This window comes from Pogona vitticeps, chromosome 3 (assembly GCF_051106095.1).
Source record: "Pogona vitticeps strain Pit_001003342236 chromosome 3, PviZW2.1, whole genome shotgun sequence".
NCBI lineage: Eukaryota > Metazoa > Chordata > Lepidosauria > Squamata > Agamidae > Pogona > Pogona vitticeps.
The window spans coordinates 119,783,797-119,805,024 of record NC_135785.1 but is presented as its reverse complement, the minus strand read 5'-3'; the positions used below and the strand labels follow the sequence as shown (position 1 = coordinate 119,805,024).

The following is a 21,228-nucleotide window of genomic DNA, read 5'->3' as shown; positions in this document are numbered from 1 at the left end:
CCGTCAGGTGCAGGGATGGCAGATCCGGGTGCAGCACCCGCCCTGCGTTCAGAGACAGAAGGTGCGGGATTGGTGGCAGTGTCACAAAGTCCACCGTCATTCCTCTGAGAGTTGTGAACCATGGCTGTCGCGGCCACCAAAGTGCTACCAGAATGGCATTGGCTCTGTCCTGCTTGATTTTGCACCAGAGGAAACGGAGGGAAGAGATAAAGCAGATGGTGGGCCCAGCTCATCATAAAGGCATCTCCCAGTGATGCCTGTCCTCGCCCTGCACGGGAGCAGTATCTTTCACATTTCCTATTGAGTGATGTGGCGGAGACATCTATCACTGGGGTTCCCCACTTCTGGCAAATCGTGTGAAAAGTTAATGTGTCCAACTCCCATTCGTGGGTCTGTTTGGGTAGCCGACTCAACCAGTCTGCTAGTTTGTTCTCCTCTGTTGATATATGAATTGCAATGGGAAAGACATGTTTGTAGCACCATTCCCAAAAGACCACTGCTAGGTAGAGTAGGGATATGGACCTCGTGCCGCCCTGTCTGTTTATATAGTACATGGTTGTGGTGTTGTCCGTAACTACCTGGACACCACGACCTTGTACCAGCCTCTTGAAGGCGCGGAATGCTTTTATGACAGCCCACATCTCTAAATGATTGATTTATGTGCAGATGACGCTCTTTTGAGGACCAAAGGGAATGTAGGGTGACCTTCGCAGTGGGCTCCCCAGCCTATTGGGCTTGCATCTGTGGTGACTTGAACAGAAAGGCATAGGGGTCAAAAGAGCCGCCCTATGAGATGTGGGAGAGGGACCCACCAGCCGAGTTGTTTTACCAGTTCTCTTGTAACTGGAAGCCGTTTGCGGCTTCGGGTCGAAAAGAGCAAGGAACCAGGCCTGTAAGGATAGCATCTTTAGATGTGCATGAGGCAGTGCTGTGGTGGTAGATGCCATTAAGCCCAGCAGGTGTTGGGCCTGCCATGCCGAAACCGTGCGATGATATTGGAACACATGTACAGCCTTGCGCAATTTTGTGATGCACTCCGGTGTGAGGAAGACTCTCGCCTTGGTGGAATCCAGTTGTGCCCCTATGTAATTTATCACCTGGGTAGGTACAGTATTAGCTGAGATTTCTTCTGCTTGACCTGGAGTCCCAGATGCTGAAGTGTGTTCAAGACAAACTCCGTGTCGGGGATAGCTTTGTGCTGGGAGGTGGAGACAATCAGCCAGTCGTCTATATATGGCTAAACAGAAATGCCGTTGAGGCGCAGGTAAGCTGCCACCGGTGCCATGCACTTTGTGAAAGTGCGCGGAGCCATGGATAGTCCAAAGGGGAGAGCGCAGAACTGAAAAGCAGAATTTTCGAAGAAAAAACGGAGGTATTTTCTGTAGTGTTGATGAATGGAAATATGAAAATAAGTGTCTTGAAGATCTGTTACTGTGAACCAGTCCCCATGACGTAGCAAATGGATAATTGCCTCCAGAGTCACCGTACAGAAACGCCGAGGGCGGAGGTAAGCATTTAAGTCCTTTAGATCTAAAATGGGTCTGGTCCCTCCGTCCTTCTTTGGCACTGTAAAGTACCAGGAGTAAAAGCCTCTCGGAACTGCGTGTGATGATACTCTTTGTATGGCGCCTCTTTTTCTAGGGCTGGTGAGTATGAAGTGTATTCGATGTGACCCAAGGGAGGAATTTCTAGAAATTCTAAACGATAGCCAAACTGTATTATACTTAGTACCCACGTGTCGTTTGTTATGGATTGCCAATTTGGAATGAAGGAGGCTAGCCGAATGGAAGCCGAAGGGCTTGAGTCAAAGATACTGTTTTGACTTTTTTGCAGGTGGGAAAAACAGTAATCGCAGTCAAACAGTCTGAGGTCAGTCCAAGGGGTAACAATCGTAAAGTATCAGTATTCGAACAGCAATAACGTAGTCAGAAATGATCAGAATCAGAAAAACCAGATATTCAAACAAAACTGCAGAGCTCTAGTAAGAGGTTCCTTTCACTAGGCAGAAAAAAATGGAACTGGGGATTTAGGCAGGCGGAGCATGCGCAATAGGGGTAACGTCTTGTCAGTCTTTTGTTTCCTAAAACTAGAAGTTTCCAAGGATTACTGCGCAGGCGCAGCTACCCAGTTGTGTGATTTCAGAGTCCACGTTGAAGAACAGAGACTGTATTGGTGCACAAGTTGTTGACCTAGTCTCTAGAGTGCCACAATATTTTTGTCTTCTTTATTTTTATTTTGTTTTTGCTTGATAGGAGAAACCACCAATTTTCTGTTTAGTGGTACCCATACTTTTATATATCACTGGCTATTACAAACCAGGTTCAACTGAAAAGGGATAAACACAAGCCAGTGGTATAAGCACAGCAACCAAACAGTGCTTATGTTCACATTTGAAATGAGGCAGGATATCAGTTCAGATTTCCTCTCTTACTTCCACTGTACTGTGCAGCCCATTTTCTACATTTCACAGAACTCAATACAGACATGTGCATGTTCTTTCACATAATCCTATCCTATGTTTACTGTGGGGTGGCACGTGATGTAGTATAAAGCAAACAAGTTAAACATCACTCAGTAGTCTCAGAAAGCTGCAGGAACTATTTTCAGGGCAAATTCCCATGCATACCTTCTGGATTATTACAAATGTCTATAATAGCCAAAAGATCCCTTTCCCGACTAAGACTGCTCATTTTGAATCATATAGTAAGGGATATATCTAAAAACTACCACAGAAATAAGACATTTTCTGCTTCTGAACTGAAGAGTTCAGAAACTATTTAGATTTGCATAGCTGCAGCAGACTCTTTTTAAAAAGCAAAGAGTACCATTCACTCAAGCCTGCTTATCTACAGTGAGTTCAAAAACAAATGTTCAACTCAGTTGTCCAAATCCTGATAAAACACTGAAGTGATTCACTAATTTGTGGTGCTACTGGAAAAAGGAAAAACGTTTTTAATAGAAAAAATGCTTTATTATACATACTGTATTATGCTGAAAATATGTACTCAAGGACATGAGGTTCAGAATTTACAGCTATACAAAAACAAACTGGATAGAAAACATACGGGTTGCTATGCTATGTATGGAACATTTTACAAAACAACTCAGCTTTTTAAAACCTCCCACAAAATTCTAGAATAAAACAAGATCCACCAGCTCCTGCTTTAAAAAGTAGCTCAGACGGTGGTATCAAAGTACCTTTGATAAATTTGGCAAATGTCACTTCATGATTCATTGGAGAGCAGTGCTAAGTTGCCAAAAAACTCACTGGCCACCATCAGATCCAACATCCTTCTTCACCTACAAACAGGAGTAAAGCTGCATTTTCATTAACTTTTAGGTTTTTGCTAAAACCAAGTTATAACCATTGAATTGTGAATATTATCAGTTGTTGATAACTGAAATTAGAATTAGAAAAGCTCCTTGAAAAGGTATTTAGAGTTTTATTAGATTTTCTTCAAGTGTTCCCACCAGATGTAAGTATGAATTGGGCTGAAGTAGCAAAATAATTCCTTTGGATAGAGAACAATGTTTCTCTCTGATTTGCTACAAAGCTCATTTCTGTATGCTTGTCTGGCCTGAATTGTATGCCCTGACATCTTTAATGAGATCACATAGTTTAGCTTGTAACTGCATACTGTATGCTTTCTTCCCCTCAGAGAAAATTCAAATGTTACTTTGAAAACACAGGCATTTTTCCCGATCTTAAATTGTGTGCTGGTAAGATGTAATTTTTAAATGTAGTGATGCTAATACAAAATGTACTTTACCAATCTGGATCATTTTCATTCCCCAAGAAATTATCAGAAATTAGATTTTTATATTTCCCCCCTTAAAGAACATACTGTAATTTGCAAACTGTACCAAACAAAAAAAGATAAGAGCATTTTACTGAGCTTCCTCCCCTTTATCTTCTGGCTATCAAATGCCCAACTAAGTTATTGTTAAAAGAAGCTTGTTTAAAAAGAGCTGTCCAGCAGAAATGGAAATACAAACTTTCCTGTTTGCCAAGGTATCTCACAACAGCAAGCTTGTGCATCTATGACAAGCCAGAGCCAAGGGACATTCAGCTTTTCAGATGTGTTGGTCAGCAATTTCCATACTCCCTTGTGGGATCAGCTTCTGTAAAGTATAGGCCAAAACGTTCTTCAGAACATGGCCAAACAGCCCGAAAAACCTACAACCACCATCGGATCCCCACTGTGAAAGCCTTCAAGCATATAGGCCAAAACATCTGCAGGGCCAAAGGATTCCTCCTTACAAGCATTTGGTCATGGTGACCCTACCACATGCTTCGCTCTATTACACCAACCATGTGCCAATAAGCATGCCTACATGTGCACTTTAAATTTATCTGCACATTCTGCAGAAAAAGTGATAACATATAAACTGCTCAAGTGACTTTTCACATTTACTTCCTAAAACATTCTCAAAGCATTGAAGTTCTCCCCTCTTCTGGGATTTTCTAACTATATTTCTTATATTTAATGACAGTGGCATGCAAGACTTCCAAAACACTGGTTGATATCACTTTAATTGTCGCAATCATTCTAAAGAAAACTAAGCATGTTTTAAACAAGGTTGCCAGCTAAAGAACTGCCATTATGTTTTCCCGTTTTCTGGCTCAGAACTAGTCAAAGGAACAGCTAGACATGTTAAAATGAATTATTTAAACCATTTTAAAACAATCATATCTCATTTTAAAACTCATTTCCTTTAACATTTGGACTTAACATTGGACTTAATCACAGGTGAAACTTGTATGCTAGAAAACTAACATAGATCCTTTATCTTGTATACAACTTTCAATGACAAAGAAAACACACAGAAAGTATTGCTTTCTTTAAAAGATCCTGTATTAGAAACATAAGTTACAGTTAGGGAATTAAAAAGTTATATAACATTCTTCTGCTTATATCCTGCCTTCAAACAGCCAATTTCACTGCAAATATTGCCAAACTAACAAGTATTCCAAAAGAAGTAATGTATTCTCTATTTAACAAATTAAGAGATTTCGCTTAGTAACATCAGGATAAAATGTAAAATTAGGCCTTTTCACTCTTTTTAGGTTATGCTTCTCTCAAATTAGGTACAATCTGGATTTGTTTGGGCATTCTGAGTTTCTAATTATCAAAATGATCTAGCACCAGAACATTTCTGGTTAAATTTCTTTGCTACCATTTTCAGTATGGCTCAGCATAAACTTCTTTCTCATGTCTCACAATAGAATCGCAGAAGGACGTGTGATTCCTTCTCTTATTCAAATTAGTTCTCACATGTTACACTGCAGTGACTTAGAACTGAAGTTTCGAGCAATTAGAACATTGCTCTAAATATATCCCCCCACTAATAAGAAAGTCTTCTGCAACAATACTTTGAAGTCTCATGGATTTGCAGTAAGGTCACCTCTTGGCCATATTTTCCAACCCTGGGATGACAAATCCATGAAAAGGAATATAGACATCATTGTCAAATGTACCATTCCATAATAAATCCCTGTCATAGAACCATTCTCTAGCAGTGGGGACGAACATGGGGAAATTAGGAATGAACCATCCCATTGGCCATTTTTACTTTCACTCCAACATGGACATAGAAATGAAATTTCTGCCAATTTATTACATCCATATACATTATTTCAGGTGCAGTACTTTTAAAAAGCTTCTCAGACTAGTTGTTACCCTGAAGTACCAGCTATAAAGAACTTGGGACTGACTAATTTAAATAATATGTAATAGTACAGGATTCCATATAAATCATATTTTGACACTAAAAATTAGCAATGTTGGTGTCAACCAGAATATTTAATATTTTGATATTTGGGCTACCTTATGCTTTTATATAAACATATAAAAGTGCAGCCCACTGTTGTACTAATGCATATAATACAGTATGCACATTAAGGGTGGGCTATGGCTTCCTCCCACTTGGTGGAAAACGCACCTTTGATAATGGGTAATTATATGGTGGGCATCTCTAATTCCTTTATGTATGCCAAAAAAACAAACCCAGGGAATACTATTCATTCTTTCACAATGCTTGGTAAAATGGCTGCAGTGTTACATAAAATCACTTGCAGTCAGTTACAGAAGAAAAAAAACTGCAAATATAACAGTACCTAGAAAATACACAGAATCTAGAAAGTCAATGGAATACCACTGCCATGAAATCTGTCCTCAATACAATTTCTCAATGAGCTGGAAACAAATCTCTTTCTCCTACAGGAAGACTTGTTTTGCTCTGAAAACTCAGGTGTCTTGAATCATTGTATCCTCCTTCCATTTAATAAAAATACAAGCATTGCCACTTTATCCTGTCCTTCTGCTACTTCAATCCATCACAGGTTGTATGCTTGATGATTACAATGAGGTCTACACAGGAATGTCATTCTGCCTAATTGACACACAATATACAAGCTGGCTTATTCTATGATCCATTTGGTCTACACTTTCCCCCCACTGACCTGTTTAGGAAACATTTGTTATTGGTTTGTATTTCTTTAGTCTGGTCCACTGGCCAGTAGCATAGTTCATTTCAAAGACTGTGTCAACTAGCATAGTGGTGCTTCCTGTTTCATCCGCTTTTGGCAGTACTTCTGTATGTTCACTCAGTTTGATCTGGATTATGTCACCCTGTTCTTGACATGGATTTTCTGTGGAAGCAAAAGGTATACATTTAAATGTCGTATTTGTCTGGGGAGCTTAGCAAAGGCAGAGAAACAATCTAGGAAGAAGGCTATGCAGAGAACATTTCACTACCCTGCACCATCAATGTCTTCTCATAACATCCACCCTATAAGCAAACTTCATAGACCAGTCATCCCAAGGGTGGACCACTCACAATCCTCAGTATCACATGTGGCCCTCTGACTAATTTCAAAAGCCCCCTGCAAGTGATCAGCTCAGATCTCTGCAACAGCAATGTCCCTTCTTTAGCAGTCCACCAGGTAAGGGAGAAGAGAAAAGGCAGATGGAGGACATAGGGAGACAGGCAGTGAGGGCTTATCTACTTCTGTCCCGTCCACCTTCAGCATGCAAGTTCAAAATATTACCCATGAAAGACTGTGGCCTTTGACATGAAAAAAGACTGCCCCTTTCTTGATATAGGAATAACTCTCTGTTCAACACAGGGCATCAAGGGCTAGAGCATGCCTAAGAGATGGCAGGCTCTAGCAGTGATAGCCAACATTACCTGACTAGATAATTAATTCCATTGTTTAACTGGCCTTACAGTTGAGAACTGTCCCGTGATGTTCAATTTAAATTTATCCTTCTAGATTAACCACATCAGAACTCTCTACCCTCTGAAGCTGTGAAGAACAAGACTGCTTACTTGTAATGTTTACTCCTCCAGTGGTCATCTGCATGTTCACACATGTGAGTCTATACCTGCATGGAGTCACCAATCAGAGTTGTCTAGATGGAGTAGTGCTATTAATCCCACCCCTATGATTTACAGCACACCCATCCTCTGGCTGTCTTTGGCTCAAACATTTTGGATGACATGTAAACAAAAGGCTCTGAAAGGCAGCCAGATAGGCACCTACACTCACTGAAGCAGAGCTGAAAGAACAGCATTCCAAAGAGAAGCATCCTTCTGATATGTGGCATTGAGATGGGAACACTGGATGAAGGTCGACGTTGGGACCAAGTCACTGCACCACACAGCTCAAGTAGGGAGATTCCTTGTAAGTGGTCAAAAGAGGAGGCTCTTGCCCTGGTGGAGTGACTTCTGCGGAGCAGCTGGTAACAGACTCTCAGGAAGCTTTTAAGGCCATATAATAGCCTTCAAGAGCCACTTGGCAAAGCGTTGGCAGTTCCAGTGTTACAAAGGATGACTGTGTGGATGCCGGGGTAGATACGGTTAGTCCACAGACACGGCACATTATGTAATGGCCACAGTGAAGGCTACTTTGGCTGTTTGCAGGCCCAAAGAGGCTGTGGCCAATAGCCGGAAAGGAGGCTTAATAAATCATGGAAAGACTAAGGACAGACCCCAAGGATTGGGTACTGGTGTGTCTTGTATAAGAACATCTGGGAGTGTGAACAGCAAAAAATGTTGCATGAAACACAGTGTTACCCTGCTTCCCTGAAAATAGGACTTAATCTGAAAATAAGCCCTAGTATGATTTTTCAGGATGCCTGTGATATAAGCCCTACCCCCAAAAAAGCCCCAGTTAAGTGAACCCCCACCCTCCATTGTGCAGCAACCAGAAGAAAATGGCATAACTGTATTTGAATAAATGTAGATTGTTGTACATTTTTTAAAAAATCCCTGAAAATAAGCCCCAGTGTGTTTTTCGGAGCAAAAATTAATATAAGACTCTGTCATATTTTGGGGGAAACACGGTAGATGGGATGATGATGCAGCTAAATAAAATTTTTAACAAGTGAAAAATGATGAAGATCTATAAAACAGGCATAGCAGGAACTGCAGAGAAGGAAACAATTGTCTAGTCAAAGACATGATCAATGGCAAAAGAGCAAAAGGTCTGTCAATTATAGTAGAAAACATGCTTGTTTTCTTGCACAAGCATGTCTGTGGCCAGTCATACTATGAGTTTGAGTGTGGAGATGTCAGAATAAAGAATCGTTTCTGAATGACTGGAGATTACATCCCATCAGAGAAGCAGTCCACAGAACATCTAATGACAGAAACTGACAAGGGGAGGAACCAGGGTTGGCTTGGCCACAGTGGAGCTTTAAAAGTGGCATGACCATTTCCAATAATGATTGACAATGTCCCTAGCAAGCGAGGAAAGTGTGGGAACATAGACCACCTTTCCCCATGACAGAGAGGAGAGCATCCCTCTTGAGCCATATCCTGTCACCTGCTTGACTGCATTATTTTGTGTAAATATATGGTTTGATTTTGAGGTAAACACATTGATTTGAGGTTATTCCTACATGACAAAAAGCCTTTTGAATATATAAGGTTGGTGTTAGAGCCACAGGCCCTGAGAGAGAGAAGACAAATAACTGGAAAAGAAAAATAAGTCTTAAAGAGAGAGAGAGAGAGAGAGAGAGAGAGAGAGAGGAAGAGAGAGAAAAGCAAGAGAGAGAGGAAGAAGAGAGAAAGAAAGAAAAAAGAAAGGAAAAAAAATAAAGAGAAAAAGAAAGAAAATATTATATTAATCAAATCTAATGTGATAAAGAAAATAAACCACTCAAAATCATGACATCCCCCTTGAAGGTGTTGTTCTACTTGTGGCTACTACAACTGGACTAGCAGAACTGAGGAACAGCCCACTGTTTCATATGGGGTCGACTGGAGGGGCAGGGCTCCCACCCAATCCCTCTCCATCTAGAAGGTTCAAAATGGTGACTGCAGAAGCATGGGCCCACACATGATGATCTACAGAGCCTATGAAGAAAAACAAGTCTTTGCCCTCTTCTGTATGACCTTCCGACTGTTCAAAATGAATAGCATTCAAAATCTGCGAAGATTGCCATGTGTTTCAGTTTTTGCATACATTCAGTTTTTACAGAGAAACCAGTGCTAAAGAGGTGATGCAAAAGGAGAGCTTATGCTCTTCTTGTCTCCCCTCACTGTGTAGAACAGCTACGTTTTATTTGCAGCTGAAGTTCTTACTCCAGCCAGGCAAAACAGTTACCTACCTCTGATTTTCTAAGCAAAAAAAATAATTCTTAATACGTGCCTCTAGATCCTGCCATGAATCCAAGGATAAGTGCCTTCTCTGGCCTTGTAACTTTGTTTGCTGTCTTAAACATTTCTTGTGCTGCATACATTTGTTCCCTCTACAAGAGATAATCAAAAAATGGTATTTCAGCAAATATTTCAAGAAATAAACTTTGTATGATAACAATACTTACAATGTATTCTACATTGATATATTCCATTATCCTTGTTATATAATTAAAAACCACCAGCAGCAAAAGTACCTTAAAACACCCCTTAAGAGTTTTTGTAATCAAGATCAATATTTTGTATATTTTTGACTCATCCCTTGTTTCTAGATGACCTTTCTTCAAAGACATATATAAGTAGTAGCAACATTCTTCTTACATTTTTTGCTAATTAAATTTTTTGGGCATTTAATTTGTTCTTTAAAATAAGATAAAGCAGAAAGTACTAGTTTTCTTCAATACTCTCCTATTCAATTCATGGAATAAAACACAAAATGTAACACAGATAAGAAAGCAGCAAGCAAGACACCTCTTCCGATCGATCAATCAATCAATCAATTTGAACATTGTAGTACTTTTCAACCATCTGAATATTATGCTGCCACAAGACCATCAGCTATTGGGGAGAATTCACGATAAGCTGTCTCTAGTATATTAAGAGGGCTCCATCACCTTGATTGCTTTGGAGATAAGTCTGAGCAGACAGAACAAAATGTGACAATATCCATATTAGCAAAGCAAATGATACAGTAGCTGTTCATGCATGCAAAACCTGAAGGCTAATTAAGCCACTAGTAGCCTACTAAGCAAAACTGGCAGGCTATGTTTGCTACAGTGGGTCAAAATTGTCCAAGCTTGGTGCAAATTAATTATATTATGAATTTGGAATGGGTCCAAATAAAGAAAACACTCTGAATGAGCTAAAAGATTAATAATGTAAGTTTCCTAAACGGTAACTTGCTTGTTCAGTAGTAACTGTGTCCTGTTATCTCAAAAAAAAAAAAGTTAAGACTCACAAATGTCTGGCCACTTCTGAATTAGCAGCATATCAGTATGGCAGTTATCTACAATATTTCATGAAGTCATGGCTTACTGTGAGCGAGAGGTTTTTCTTGGGTGGTGCTTGCTGAAGAGCAGCCTGTGGCACCTGTGCTGCGGGAGTGGCAGCTGGCGGAGTCACAGGAGAGGTAGGTGTTGTTGCACCTGCATTTGTGTTACTGTTGTACATGGGCGTCCTTTGCTTAAATTGGGTCGTGACAGCTGTCGTTGGGGGTGCAGCAGATTCCTCTTTAGCTTGCAAGGGTTCCCGAACAGATCCAGCTGTTTGGTGCAAGAGACCTCATTAAGAATAGATAATCAGCATGGGAAGTTGTTCATATGTCAGCCTGCAATTATCGATTTTAACACATTTCTTCCTTTTCCCAAATTCGTGAGAATACTATATTACATTGTAAAGGGACATTAGTTACAACCAGCTATGAAATCAACCACCCTTCCACATGACAACCATCATGTACAGTGGTGCCTCGCTTGACGACGATAATGCGTTCCATTAAAATTGCTGTTAAGCGAAATCGTCGTCAAATGAAATTACAAAACCCACTGAAATGCATTGAAAACCGTTCAATGTGTTCCAATGGGCGAAATACATCATTGTGCAGCAAAGATCCACCATAGGGCGGCCATTTTCTCGTGCCTGTATAGCGAGGAATTCATCCTTAACACAGCGGGGAGCCATTTTGCACAGCAGGCGGCCATTTTGAAACCCGACGATCAGCTGTTTTTAGATTGTCGTAATGCGAAGAATTGGTTCCCGAAGCAGGGAACTGATCATCGTGAAGCGAATTTTCCCCATAGGAACATCATTTTGCGATCGCAAAAAACCATTGTAAAGCGGTTATTCGTTGTTTAACAAGGTAATCATTAAGCGAGGCACCACTGTATTTACCCACCTGTTCACTTTGCTTTTCCCTCCCTCCCTCCCTTGCTCATTGGCCCAGTGCAGCCACCCAGCTGCTTAGAAAATCGTTCACAAATCTGGAATCCCACATCCATGAGTATTAAATGGCATCTTTTTTGCAAAGACATCACATTGCTTAGGTTTTTTAACCAAAGAAGAGAAACACATCCTTTGCTGCTTATGAGCCAGGATAAACCGCTCTTCCATTATCAATTTGTTACAATTATTGTAGAAGCTAACACAATGAATCTTATGTGGAAAGATCCAACAAGTTGTACCAGATGCCGAACAGTCAGAAAGGATTCGAGAGCCCATGCAAAATATGACACAGGAGCATGTCACTTACCTGGTTGTGGGTCAGAATTTGGAGCGTAGGAAGAGGATGGCATAACACTAGGTGCCGCAGGCAGGTAACTGGTAGAAGCCAGGGCAGGGTCACTATTCAAAGAGGCAAGTTTCTGTAAACCAGCACATAAAAAACTGGTTAGTTCCAAGGTATCATAAAAATCTTGTGATGTCAGAAAACAGCCCTGAATATACCTGGTCTGGAAATGACTGGGGCAGAGGAACTAGAGACCAAATTGCTACCATTCGCTGGATTACAGAGAAAGCCAGAGAGTTCCAGAAAAACCTCTACTTCTGCTTCATTGACTATGCAAAAGCCTTTGACTGTGTGGTCCACACCAAACTATGGCAAGTCCTTAAAGAAATGGGAGTGCCTGACCACCTTATCCATCTCCTGAGAAACCTATAAGTGGGACAGGAAGCAACAGTTAGAACTGGATATGGAACAACTGATTGGTTCAAAATTGGGAAAGGAGTACGACAAGGCTGTATATTGTCCCCCGGCTTATTTAACTTATATGCAGAATACAACATGCCGAAGGCTGGACTGGAGGAATCCCAAACCGGAATTAAGATTGCCGGAAGAAATATCAACAACCTCCGATATGCAGATGATACCACTCTGATGGCAGAAAGTGAGGAGGAATTAAAGAACCTTGTAATGAGAGTGAAAGAGGAGAGTGCAAAAAACGGTCTAAAACTCAACATCAAAAAAACAAAACAAAACAAAACACCCAAGATCATGGCCACTGGTCCCATCACCTCCTGGCAAATAGAAGGGGAAGATATGGAGGCAGTGACAAGCTTTACTTTCTTGGGCTCCATGATCACTGCAGATGGAGACAGCACCCACAAAATTAAAAGACACCTGCTTTTTGGGAGGAAAGCGATGACAAACCTTGACAGAATCTTAAAAAGCAGAGACATCACCTTGCCAACAAAAGTCCGAATAGTCAAAGCTATGGTTTTTCCTGTCGTGATGTATGGAAGTGAGAGCTGGACCATAAAGAAAGCTGACCGCCGAAGAATTGATGCCTTTGAATTGTGGTGCTGTAGGAGGCTCTTGAGAGTCCCCTGGACTGCACAGAGAACAAACCTATCAATTCTAAAGGAAATCAACCCTGAGTGCTCACTGGAAGGACAGATCCTGAAGCTGAGGCTCCAGTACTTTGGCCATCTCATGAGAAGAGAAGACTCCTTGGAAAAGACCTTGATGTTAGGAAAGTGTGACGGCAAAAGGAGAAGGGGACAACAGAGGATGAGATGGCTGGACAGTGTCTGCGAAGCAACCAACATGAAATTGACACAATTACAGGAAGCAGTGGAAGATAGGAGGGCCTGGCGTGCTCTGGTCCATGGGGTCACGAAGAGTCGGACACGACTAAACGACTAAACAACGACAACGGAAATGACTTCAGCTCCTCTTCCATGCATGGGTAGAGTGGAGCCACAGTAAAATACTTATTATTGGCTCCTGCAGATCATCTGTAGTGACTACATAACTGACTTCCATAACACAAGATCTACTACCCGAGGCACACTATTTTAGACTGGGGATGACAGAGCACGCATGCATACACACACACACACAGAGAGAGAGAGGGGGAGCCGTTAAGGTAGAGAGTAAGGGGAAGGGAGGACTTTCACTACTGTGGACCAATCTTATGTGTTTTCTCTTGATTGGCATAAAAGATAGGCAGGCTAAGAGAAAAGAGGGCTCTCTGTGAGCAGAAAGTAGGGAGAGGAGGAGGATGGAAGGTCATATTTGTGTAATGCAGCTTGTTTCACTGCTTTAATGCAGCCCACAATCACATGCAACACCAAATACCAGGTAAGTACAGACATAGAAGACCATCTCTAAACCCTTACTTCTGCTGTAGGTCTGAATGTGCTCCTCCAAATTTTTAAAAAAATATTATTTAAAATAAAATAAATATATTTAAATACATAAATATAATTAAATACATATTTTTAAAATAAATTCTACCATAATAAATAGTTTTTATTATACAAATGTTTCTTAGTGTGTTCCTTTCATACCCATAGTTGGAAATTCCAGTGAGGACCTCTAATGTCCATTAAGAGATATGTGGGCATCTTAAGCAGCTTAATACTGACTCCACAGTGCATTTCATAGACAAAGAATCAATGTCACATTTAGTGGGCATAATATTTTATTTAGCTATGTGATAAGTAATTGAGAGGGCTCAATGTTTGAAGGATCACCACAGAAGTAGGTATGTGTCATTCTAAAATCATTCTTGAAAGTAACATCAGAGAAAAGCTCAGATTTCAGCTAATAGGAAGAAAAGAGGGTAGGTGAAAAGGTCAGAGATGTCTGCAAAATTCTGTGTCAAGTAGTGAAATTTTGTGTATACAGTGTGTTAAATTAATTAAGGGGGTACAGACACGTAACCCTGAAAATGAAAATGCTTTTAAAGTTGAGACTTGAATAATAGTTTACTATAGCCATCACAAATCAATTAGCCCACTCTCCAGCTGAGCAAAGTCACTGAACTACAACAATCCTGATAGCTGAACTGCTTATGTTGCAATGTGTAAATATGGAGGTGGTATTTGCAGGTCCTATAGCTACAATAGTCTGGTGTTCTAGGACCTTGTAATTACAGTATCTTGGAGCAAGCTCTGCAAAATTTTAGTCAAATCAATTATGTTGCTGTCATAGTGGCAGACTGCCAGGTTTTACAGACACTGGGAGTTACAATATGTGCAGGAACAATAGAATTTCCCACTGAAATTTTTTCTTGGCTCTCTGGACCCCTGGAAAAGAGATTGTTTACAGACTGGGGGAAGGTGTGAACTTCTGAATGAATTATTTATATTTATATTTACATTTATTTAAATATAAATATAGACAAGACACACACAGAGGAATTCATTGTATCATTGCAGGTCCATGCATGTCACTTTGGCCACCAGACACCACAGAGGAAAAAAATCTAAAAGCGCAGCAGCAGGCTTCATTTCCAAAAGCCAGCAATAACAATCATAATGGATTTTTCCTCCATAGATTTAAATTGGTTTGGCTGGGTAAGAACTGAGAATAATTTTCATGTGTCTAGATCTGCCAAGAGGCTATATAATGTATTTTACTTTAATAGTTTTTAAAATGTAACAGTTTTAATATTTTAATTTATGTATTCTCTGCCTTTTTTATTGTGCTTTTTAGGCTATAAGCTCCTGTATTTTTAGAATGTAACTGCAACATTCTTGTTCTTGTTTACTCTTAAAAGATATTTCTACTGTATTTTGGACGGATTTCTGACTTAAGTACTTGCCTGCAACTTTAGTTTCATTCATTCATCAGGAGAGTTCTTTTTCTCAGTCATGCCACCTTCACAGGTGTGTCTGATGGGGACACAGGAAAGGGCCTTCTCTTTTGCTGCTCCCAGACTTTGAAACTCCCTTCCACAGGAGGCCAAACTGGCCCCATTTTTGCTGTTCTTCCACAAGCAAGTACAGTGGTGCCTTACAAGACGACAACCTCACTAAACGATGAATCCGCATAACGATGACTTTTTGTGATCGCTATAGCGATTTGCAAAACAGTCATTCCAATGGGGGATTTTTACAGCTGATCGTCGGCTTAGCAAAATGGCTGCGCTGTGTTTTCCGGACCCATGCTTCGCAGGACAGCCATTTTTACAGCTGATCGGCGCTCACAAAATGGCTTCCCAATGGGCGATCGTCGCTGGACGACAAGGTATTTTCCGCATTGGAATGCATTAAACGGTTTTCAATGCATTCCAACGGGGAAACGGATTTTGCATGACGACAATTTTGCTAAACAGGGATTTCAGTGGGACAGATTATCGTCACCATGCAGGGCACCACTGTAAAGACCTTTCTCTTCAGGCAAGCCTTCCCTCAGTAACTCGCTATGGTGTGTGATGTTTAGATAGAATGTTATACATTACTGCTTTGACTGGATTTTTTTTACTACTAGTGTTTTCCATTTTTGTGGAATGGACTTCATAATGACTTTTTTAATACTTATTGATTTTTGCCTTACTATTGCCTGTTAATGTTCTAAGATGCCTCCTTATTCATTGTTTGTAGTTTTAAATATTTTCTTTTCATAATGTTAACCACCACTGTATACTCAGTTTTCAACTTTAAATATTGTCTTCCATTGCTTCAGTCCTTTTCAAGGAGAAAGGAGGGGTAAAATATTTTAAAGAAATAAATAAACCCATTCTGGAATTAACCCTTTTTGAGATAAATGCCAAACACAGGCTTCTGATTTTTCCCTGGAGAGCTAGAAAATTCTGTAGGAGTCTTGGGGACATGTTCAGGGTCAGAATCTCTGACCTGATATTTGCATATCTTTCTTTCATCCCATACTTTGATAACAGGTACACAATTTTTAAGCATTGTTAAAAAGTAATTTGTACGCAAACCTACACTTAATACAGTTTTACTATGTAAAAAAGTATTTTTCAGGTTTCCAAAGCCAAGATATACAGTACTTTATTGACTTCTGGCTACTCTTAAACATTATTTATTAAGTTTCATTGTTACATATTTCCTAGTGTTTTGCAACAATGTTTACAAATCTGTTATAAACAGCTTTGAATATTCTGAATAGAAAAGCTTCATAGATAAATAGTAAATGAATATGCACTATTTAAAATCTGTAACATGATGTTTCATCCACTATCCTACAAGAAATTACAAATATACTGTACTGTGACTTCTTAATTAACTTTTGTTCTGTAAGAGAAGCTGAGGGGCAGGCATCTGCAAAGAATTCTATGCGGAGCTGTCAAGGTCTTGAAAGCAGCTGGGGTGTGTTCATAGTTAAAACTAGAGCACCACCTCCACATGTTCCTTGAGAAATTCAATCTGATCATGGTGACACAAGCCTTGCTAAATCCCATATGGATTAGTGAAACATTCTATGTGGGGTTGCCTTCGGAAAGGATTTGGAGACCCCAGCATGCCTAAGATGCTCTAGCTCAGAGATGGCGAACTTTTTTGAGACCAAGTACCCACATTGCATAGATCGAGTCCAGCTCCTGTCCAGGGGGCCCAACCCCCCCAATCTTTGGCTTTGCAACCAGACACCTCAACCCCTGAGCTATCCAATCAGCGGGCATCCTCCAGGCCAATCCGTCTTCTGGAAGGCAGCCAGGGGGCAGCTTTTCCCCCTCCCCAAATACAGACAGGGCCCTCGCCTGGGCTTTCTGCACTATGCTCCGCCCTGCTTGCTCGCTCTCCTACAGCGCTGGAGCCATAGTCAATAAGCAGCTGCACTGCATGCCGAGGGGTGGTCGGGTGTGGCTCTTCCTTCGCCTCCGCCTTCTGCGGATGCTGCCACTGCCCAATTGCCACTCACGGGCTCCCTGAGGTGGCGGCATGAGCTCAAGCTGAGCCCTGGCAGCAAGTGCCACCACTCCCCACAGCAGGCTGGCATGGGCAGCGGCACGCATGCCATAGGTTCACCATCACTGCTCTAGCTGAACTACCACTGGTAATGAAAAACAGAAAACTCTTGTTACAACAGCTTAATGAACTACCAGTCTGCTTCCAGACACAATTCACAGTGAATTGGAAATGGTAGGTGTGCATGTAGGGGAAGATAGCCATTAGACAGAACACCACCATGGTTAAAAGAGAGAGAGAGAGAGATTCCAGAGTTCCATTTCCTAGAACTTACATCCACTAACCTAGACTCTTTCTTTATTCATATCAGAGTATTACACAACTTACAATTATGGATATATATGAAATACAGATAACCATCTAACAAATTTAAAATGTTAAGATGATTAGACTATGTATTTTTGAGCAGAAAGGGAGTGGTACCTCAATAGTCTTATCTTGGCCATTTACTAGAACGACTTTAGTGCATGTGGTGGGGCATAAATTGCATGCACGTAAATGCTGCAATGATTGAATTTCTCCACATTCACCAACAATTTGTCCTGCATATAAGTAGCCCCATTTTACTTAATTATTCTTTGATCTTCCTACTGCCCTGAGGTCTATTAAGTGACTTTCAGATGGTCCAGCCAGAGTCATGTCCTGATGGGAGACACTCTTCAGTATTTATCCATCCTGCAAAGTGTGTTGTTTTTGTCCACCATAGGTTTAGCCTAGCCTTTTCTGGTTTAATATTTAGAGTTTCAGATGTGTGCAGAAAATGTTCCCTCAATTTTAGCCATTGTCTAGGGCAGGGGTCTCCAAACTCCAGCCCGCGTTGCCGTTTTGTCCAGCCCATTCCCTTCAGCCCGTGTGCACACGTGCGTGGGGGCCCCCTGTATGTGGGGATACGTGCATGCACATGGGGGTGCAGGAGGGCAGGAATCCATGCATGTGTGAGGGGGCGGGGTGTGCATGCATGCATGGGGCATGCATGTGTGTGCAAGCGTACGGCCACTTGTACACGTGCATGCACACATATTCCTGTTCCTTTGGCCCTCAAAAACTTTGAAAATATCTGGTGTGGCCCTCACTGTAAAAAGTTTGGAGACGTCTGATCTAGGGCGTTGGTGTCCATGAAGTGACTGTGCTTGGTGTTCTGTCACCTTATTTCATTATAATCCAGATAATCATGGCTAATTTTAGTGTACACAACTGTCTGTTGCTACTATATCCTAACCTTCTTGCACATGCCCAAAGTATGCATGCTGTTCATAGTCTCCACACAGAAAATAAGGCTTATTAGGGGGTTAATTCTCCTTTTCTGTAGTGAGAGTTTCACCCAGGTTTAAATATTAGCTTAGATTAAGAACACCTGTGAGTTGAACTCCAGTCAGGATGCTTCTGAGGAAGAAATGATTCCTCTTTCTACTGAAGTCCTCTGAAAAGCTCTTTAGAAGTGCTAGGCAACCTTCCTGAACACTGCAAGTAACAGTGCAGAGAAAATGGGAGTTTCAGCAACAAATACCCCATCAACACATACTCCAACTTTTTTTCAAAAGAAACCACTACTTGATCCCAGGCCTTCTGGAAATAGGAGGCTATTAATAGAAAGGATGCTGTGCAGCCCTTTAATTCCCCTGCTGCTGCAACATCTGGGAATAGTTAGAATTATTCACCAGGGACTGGAAGGTATTCTGTACTTCCTGATAGGCAGATATTGCTTCTCACGGAAATGTTACACCAAAAAAATGATCAAAAAAGGGCTGAGAATTTATACATATTTTTGTCTCTCAACCTCACCCTCATTCTTTCTCCCTCAAAACAAACAAATAAACAAAAAAAATGAATGCAGGAATTTCAGGGCAGAGTTATCAGTGTGAAACCGGGGGCGAGAGAAAGGAGTCTCTCAATGGAGTGCCGTCTCTCCCACAGACTATTGAGAGGGAAAGCCAGAGCTCGCCCACCCCAGCTCACTGCAGAAGAGAAGAACGAGGTACTGACACCCAGGACTTGGAGAAGGAATTGCGTGGGTTAACAATAGACGTTCAAACAGAGGATTTGTTGGGAATAGGAAGAAGAAAGCGGGTGGAGATTGAGGCAGGGACAGCAGAGATAAAAAGGGGAGAAAGCCCATTGCCACCAAGTTGGGAATGGGTGTGGTTGCAGGACCCAAGGACTGGAGAATGGGAGCATCTGCGGGTACCTAAAGAGGAAGCCAATTACCGGCGCAGGAGAGAGATTCCCCCTCAACCATCCTATTGGGGTGAGGCCAAAGCCTGGGAGTGGTGAAGGAAGTTGAGGGAGGAAAAGGAGAAGGGGCAAAGAGAAAAGAGAGAGATTGACCTGGAGGGTAGAGGAGATGAGAAGGAGAGGCTTCCCGGAGGAAGCTAGGCGACCTTTTTCCCAACAAGAGATGCCGGGTAGATCTACCCCACCGATGACGAGGCCATTCCTCTACTGGAAAGAGAGGTCAGAGAGGTTTTGAAGGAATATGCGACAACTGGGTGGCCAGGCCTGTGGAACAGCAACGATACCAATCCCTTTTTGAAAGACGCTTGGGTACCCCTGTCTGACCTGTTGGCAACAGGTGACAAGTTATCGAACAATTGTTTGGGCACTGATTTCTTGTTGAACACTCTAATAAACCTTGCCCTGATTCAAAGTTAAAAAAGACTCCTGAATTAGTTATGGAGACCGAATGTTTAAAATTCAAACCCTCACAATCAGCTCTAGACAAATAGAATAATAATGATTTTACAATAATGGTGCAATAATGTAACATTAATGTAAAATAAAATCCTACCTGAGTAGAAACAAGACCAGCAGCATAATCTGGAGTAGCATTTTCTAAAACTGTTTCTTCCTTTGTTTGCTTTTCTACCACTTCTGTATCTATTCAAGGAAAATACAAATGAAGCCATGATGATTACTTAACATTGCTATTTCATTTTGCCAGTAATGTACATGACTGTATACAAACAAAATAGTTATAACTTTACTTCTGCCCAATACAAGACCCTTCTCATAAATTCCTCTTCGCTAATTAAAAAAAAAAGATTTTCTTTATGCAGAAGGAAGAATTGTTTGTTGGTAATAGTTTAAACACCTGCATTGAACAATGTACGTTTTTGAGATTACAGTATCTCCATGCTACTGCAACATACTTCTTCTTGAAAGTCTATGAACATATGCAATATCTGAAATTGTTTGCCCTCACAAGCTTGTCAGATGCAATTACCATTGCAAACTTATCAGAAGCAATTTGTCCCTTGTAACATCACATTAGCTTTATTCAGAAGTAGCACATAAAAACAAAGAGAAATATTTGGCCTTTGTGATGGGTTTAGTTTGTTGATAAAGTACAGGGGTTTAAAGGTGATGACATACTAACCTACAGTCTTCCTTCTTCTTTTTGCTTCTCGGCCAGCACCAATCATATTAAGCTCTGAGATGTTGAGTAACTACAGATATACAAAAGTGAATGTTATTTCCACATGTATTATGGAGTTAATTCGCCTCATGTTCAATGCATGAATTGAATTACTTGTTTTCATGAATTCCAAATGTGCACAGAGAGCCTGTTCTATTAAGGCAGGTTTACACGTTAAAAATTACACTGGCATGAATCAATTTACAATTTGTGCCTGCACTGTACCTCATAATACTCAAGAGTACCCTATATCTTTTGAAACCCATCTACGTAAGAAAGAACCACAACTGATAACAAAAGGCACCTGTTAAGTCATCAACATCAATATTTTCTAGAAAATCAGGTTTTTCATACTACTGTGAAGGTAATATATTTTATAAAACCAAGGTACTGATGGGACTCTGCAGTCATTTTAATGGACTGAGAAGACCTTCATGCAACAACAGCACGTGTTATAC

General features: G+C 40.9%; 1 protein-coding gene across 2 annotated transcripts in view; it reads right to left on the bottom strand.

The window, feature by feature from the left end:
* Nucleotides 1-2,949: 2,949 nt before the first annotated feature.
* The window catches only part of NELFA (negative elongation factor complex member A), a 56,972-nt gene continuing 38,693 nt past the window's right edge, over nucleotides 2,950-21,228 (bottom strand). For both annotated transcript variants that reach the window (XM_020805919.3, XM_020805920.3), the window contains exons 6-11: nucleotides 20,732-20,801; nucleotides 20,144-20,232; nucleotides 11,954-12,065; nucleotides 10,741-10,967; nucleotides 9,659-9,758; nucleotides 2,950-6,652 (exon numbers count right to left, since the gene is read on the bottom strand). In XM_020805919.3, coding sequence (XP_020661578.1) covers nucleotides 6,468-6,652; nucleotides 9,659-9,758; nucleotides 10,741-10,967; nucleotides 11,954-12,065; nucleotides 20,144-20,232; nucleotides 20,732-20,801 — 783 coding nt within the window. In that variant the 3' untranslated portion in view covers nucleotides 2,950-6,467. The remainder of the gene's footprint in view (nucleotides 6,653-9,658; nucleotides 9,759-10,740; nucleotides 10,968-11,953; nucleotides 12,066-20,143; nucleotides 20,233-20,731; nucleotides 20,802-21,228) is intronic.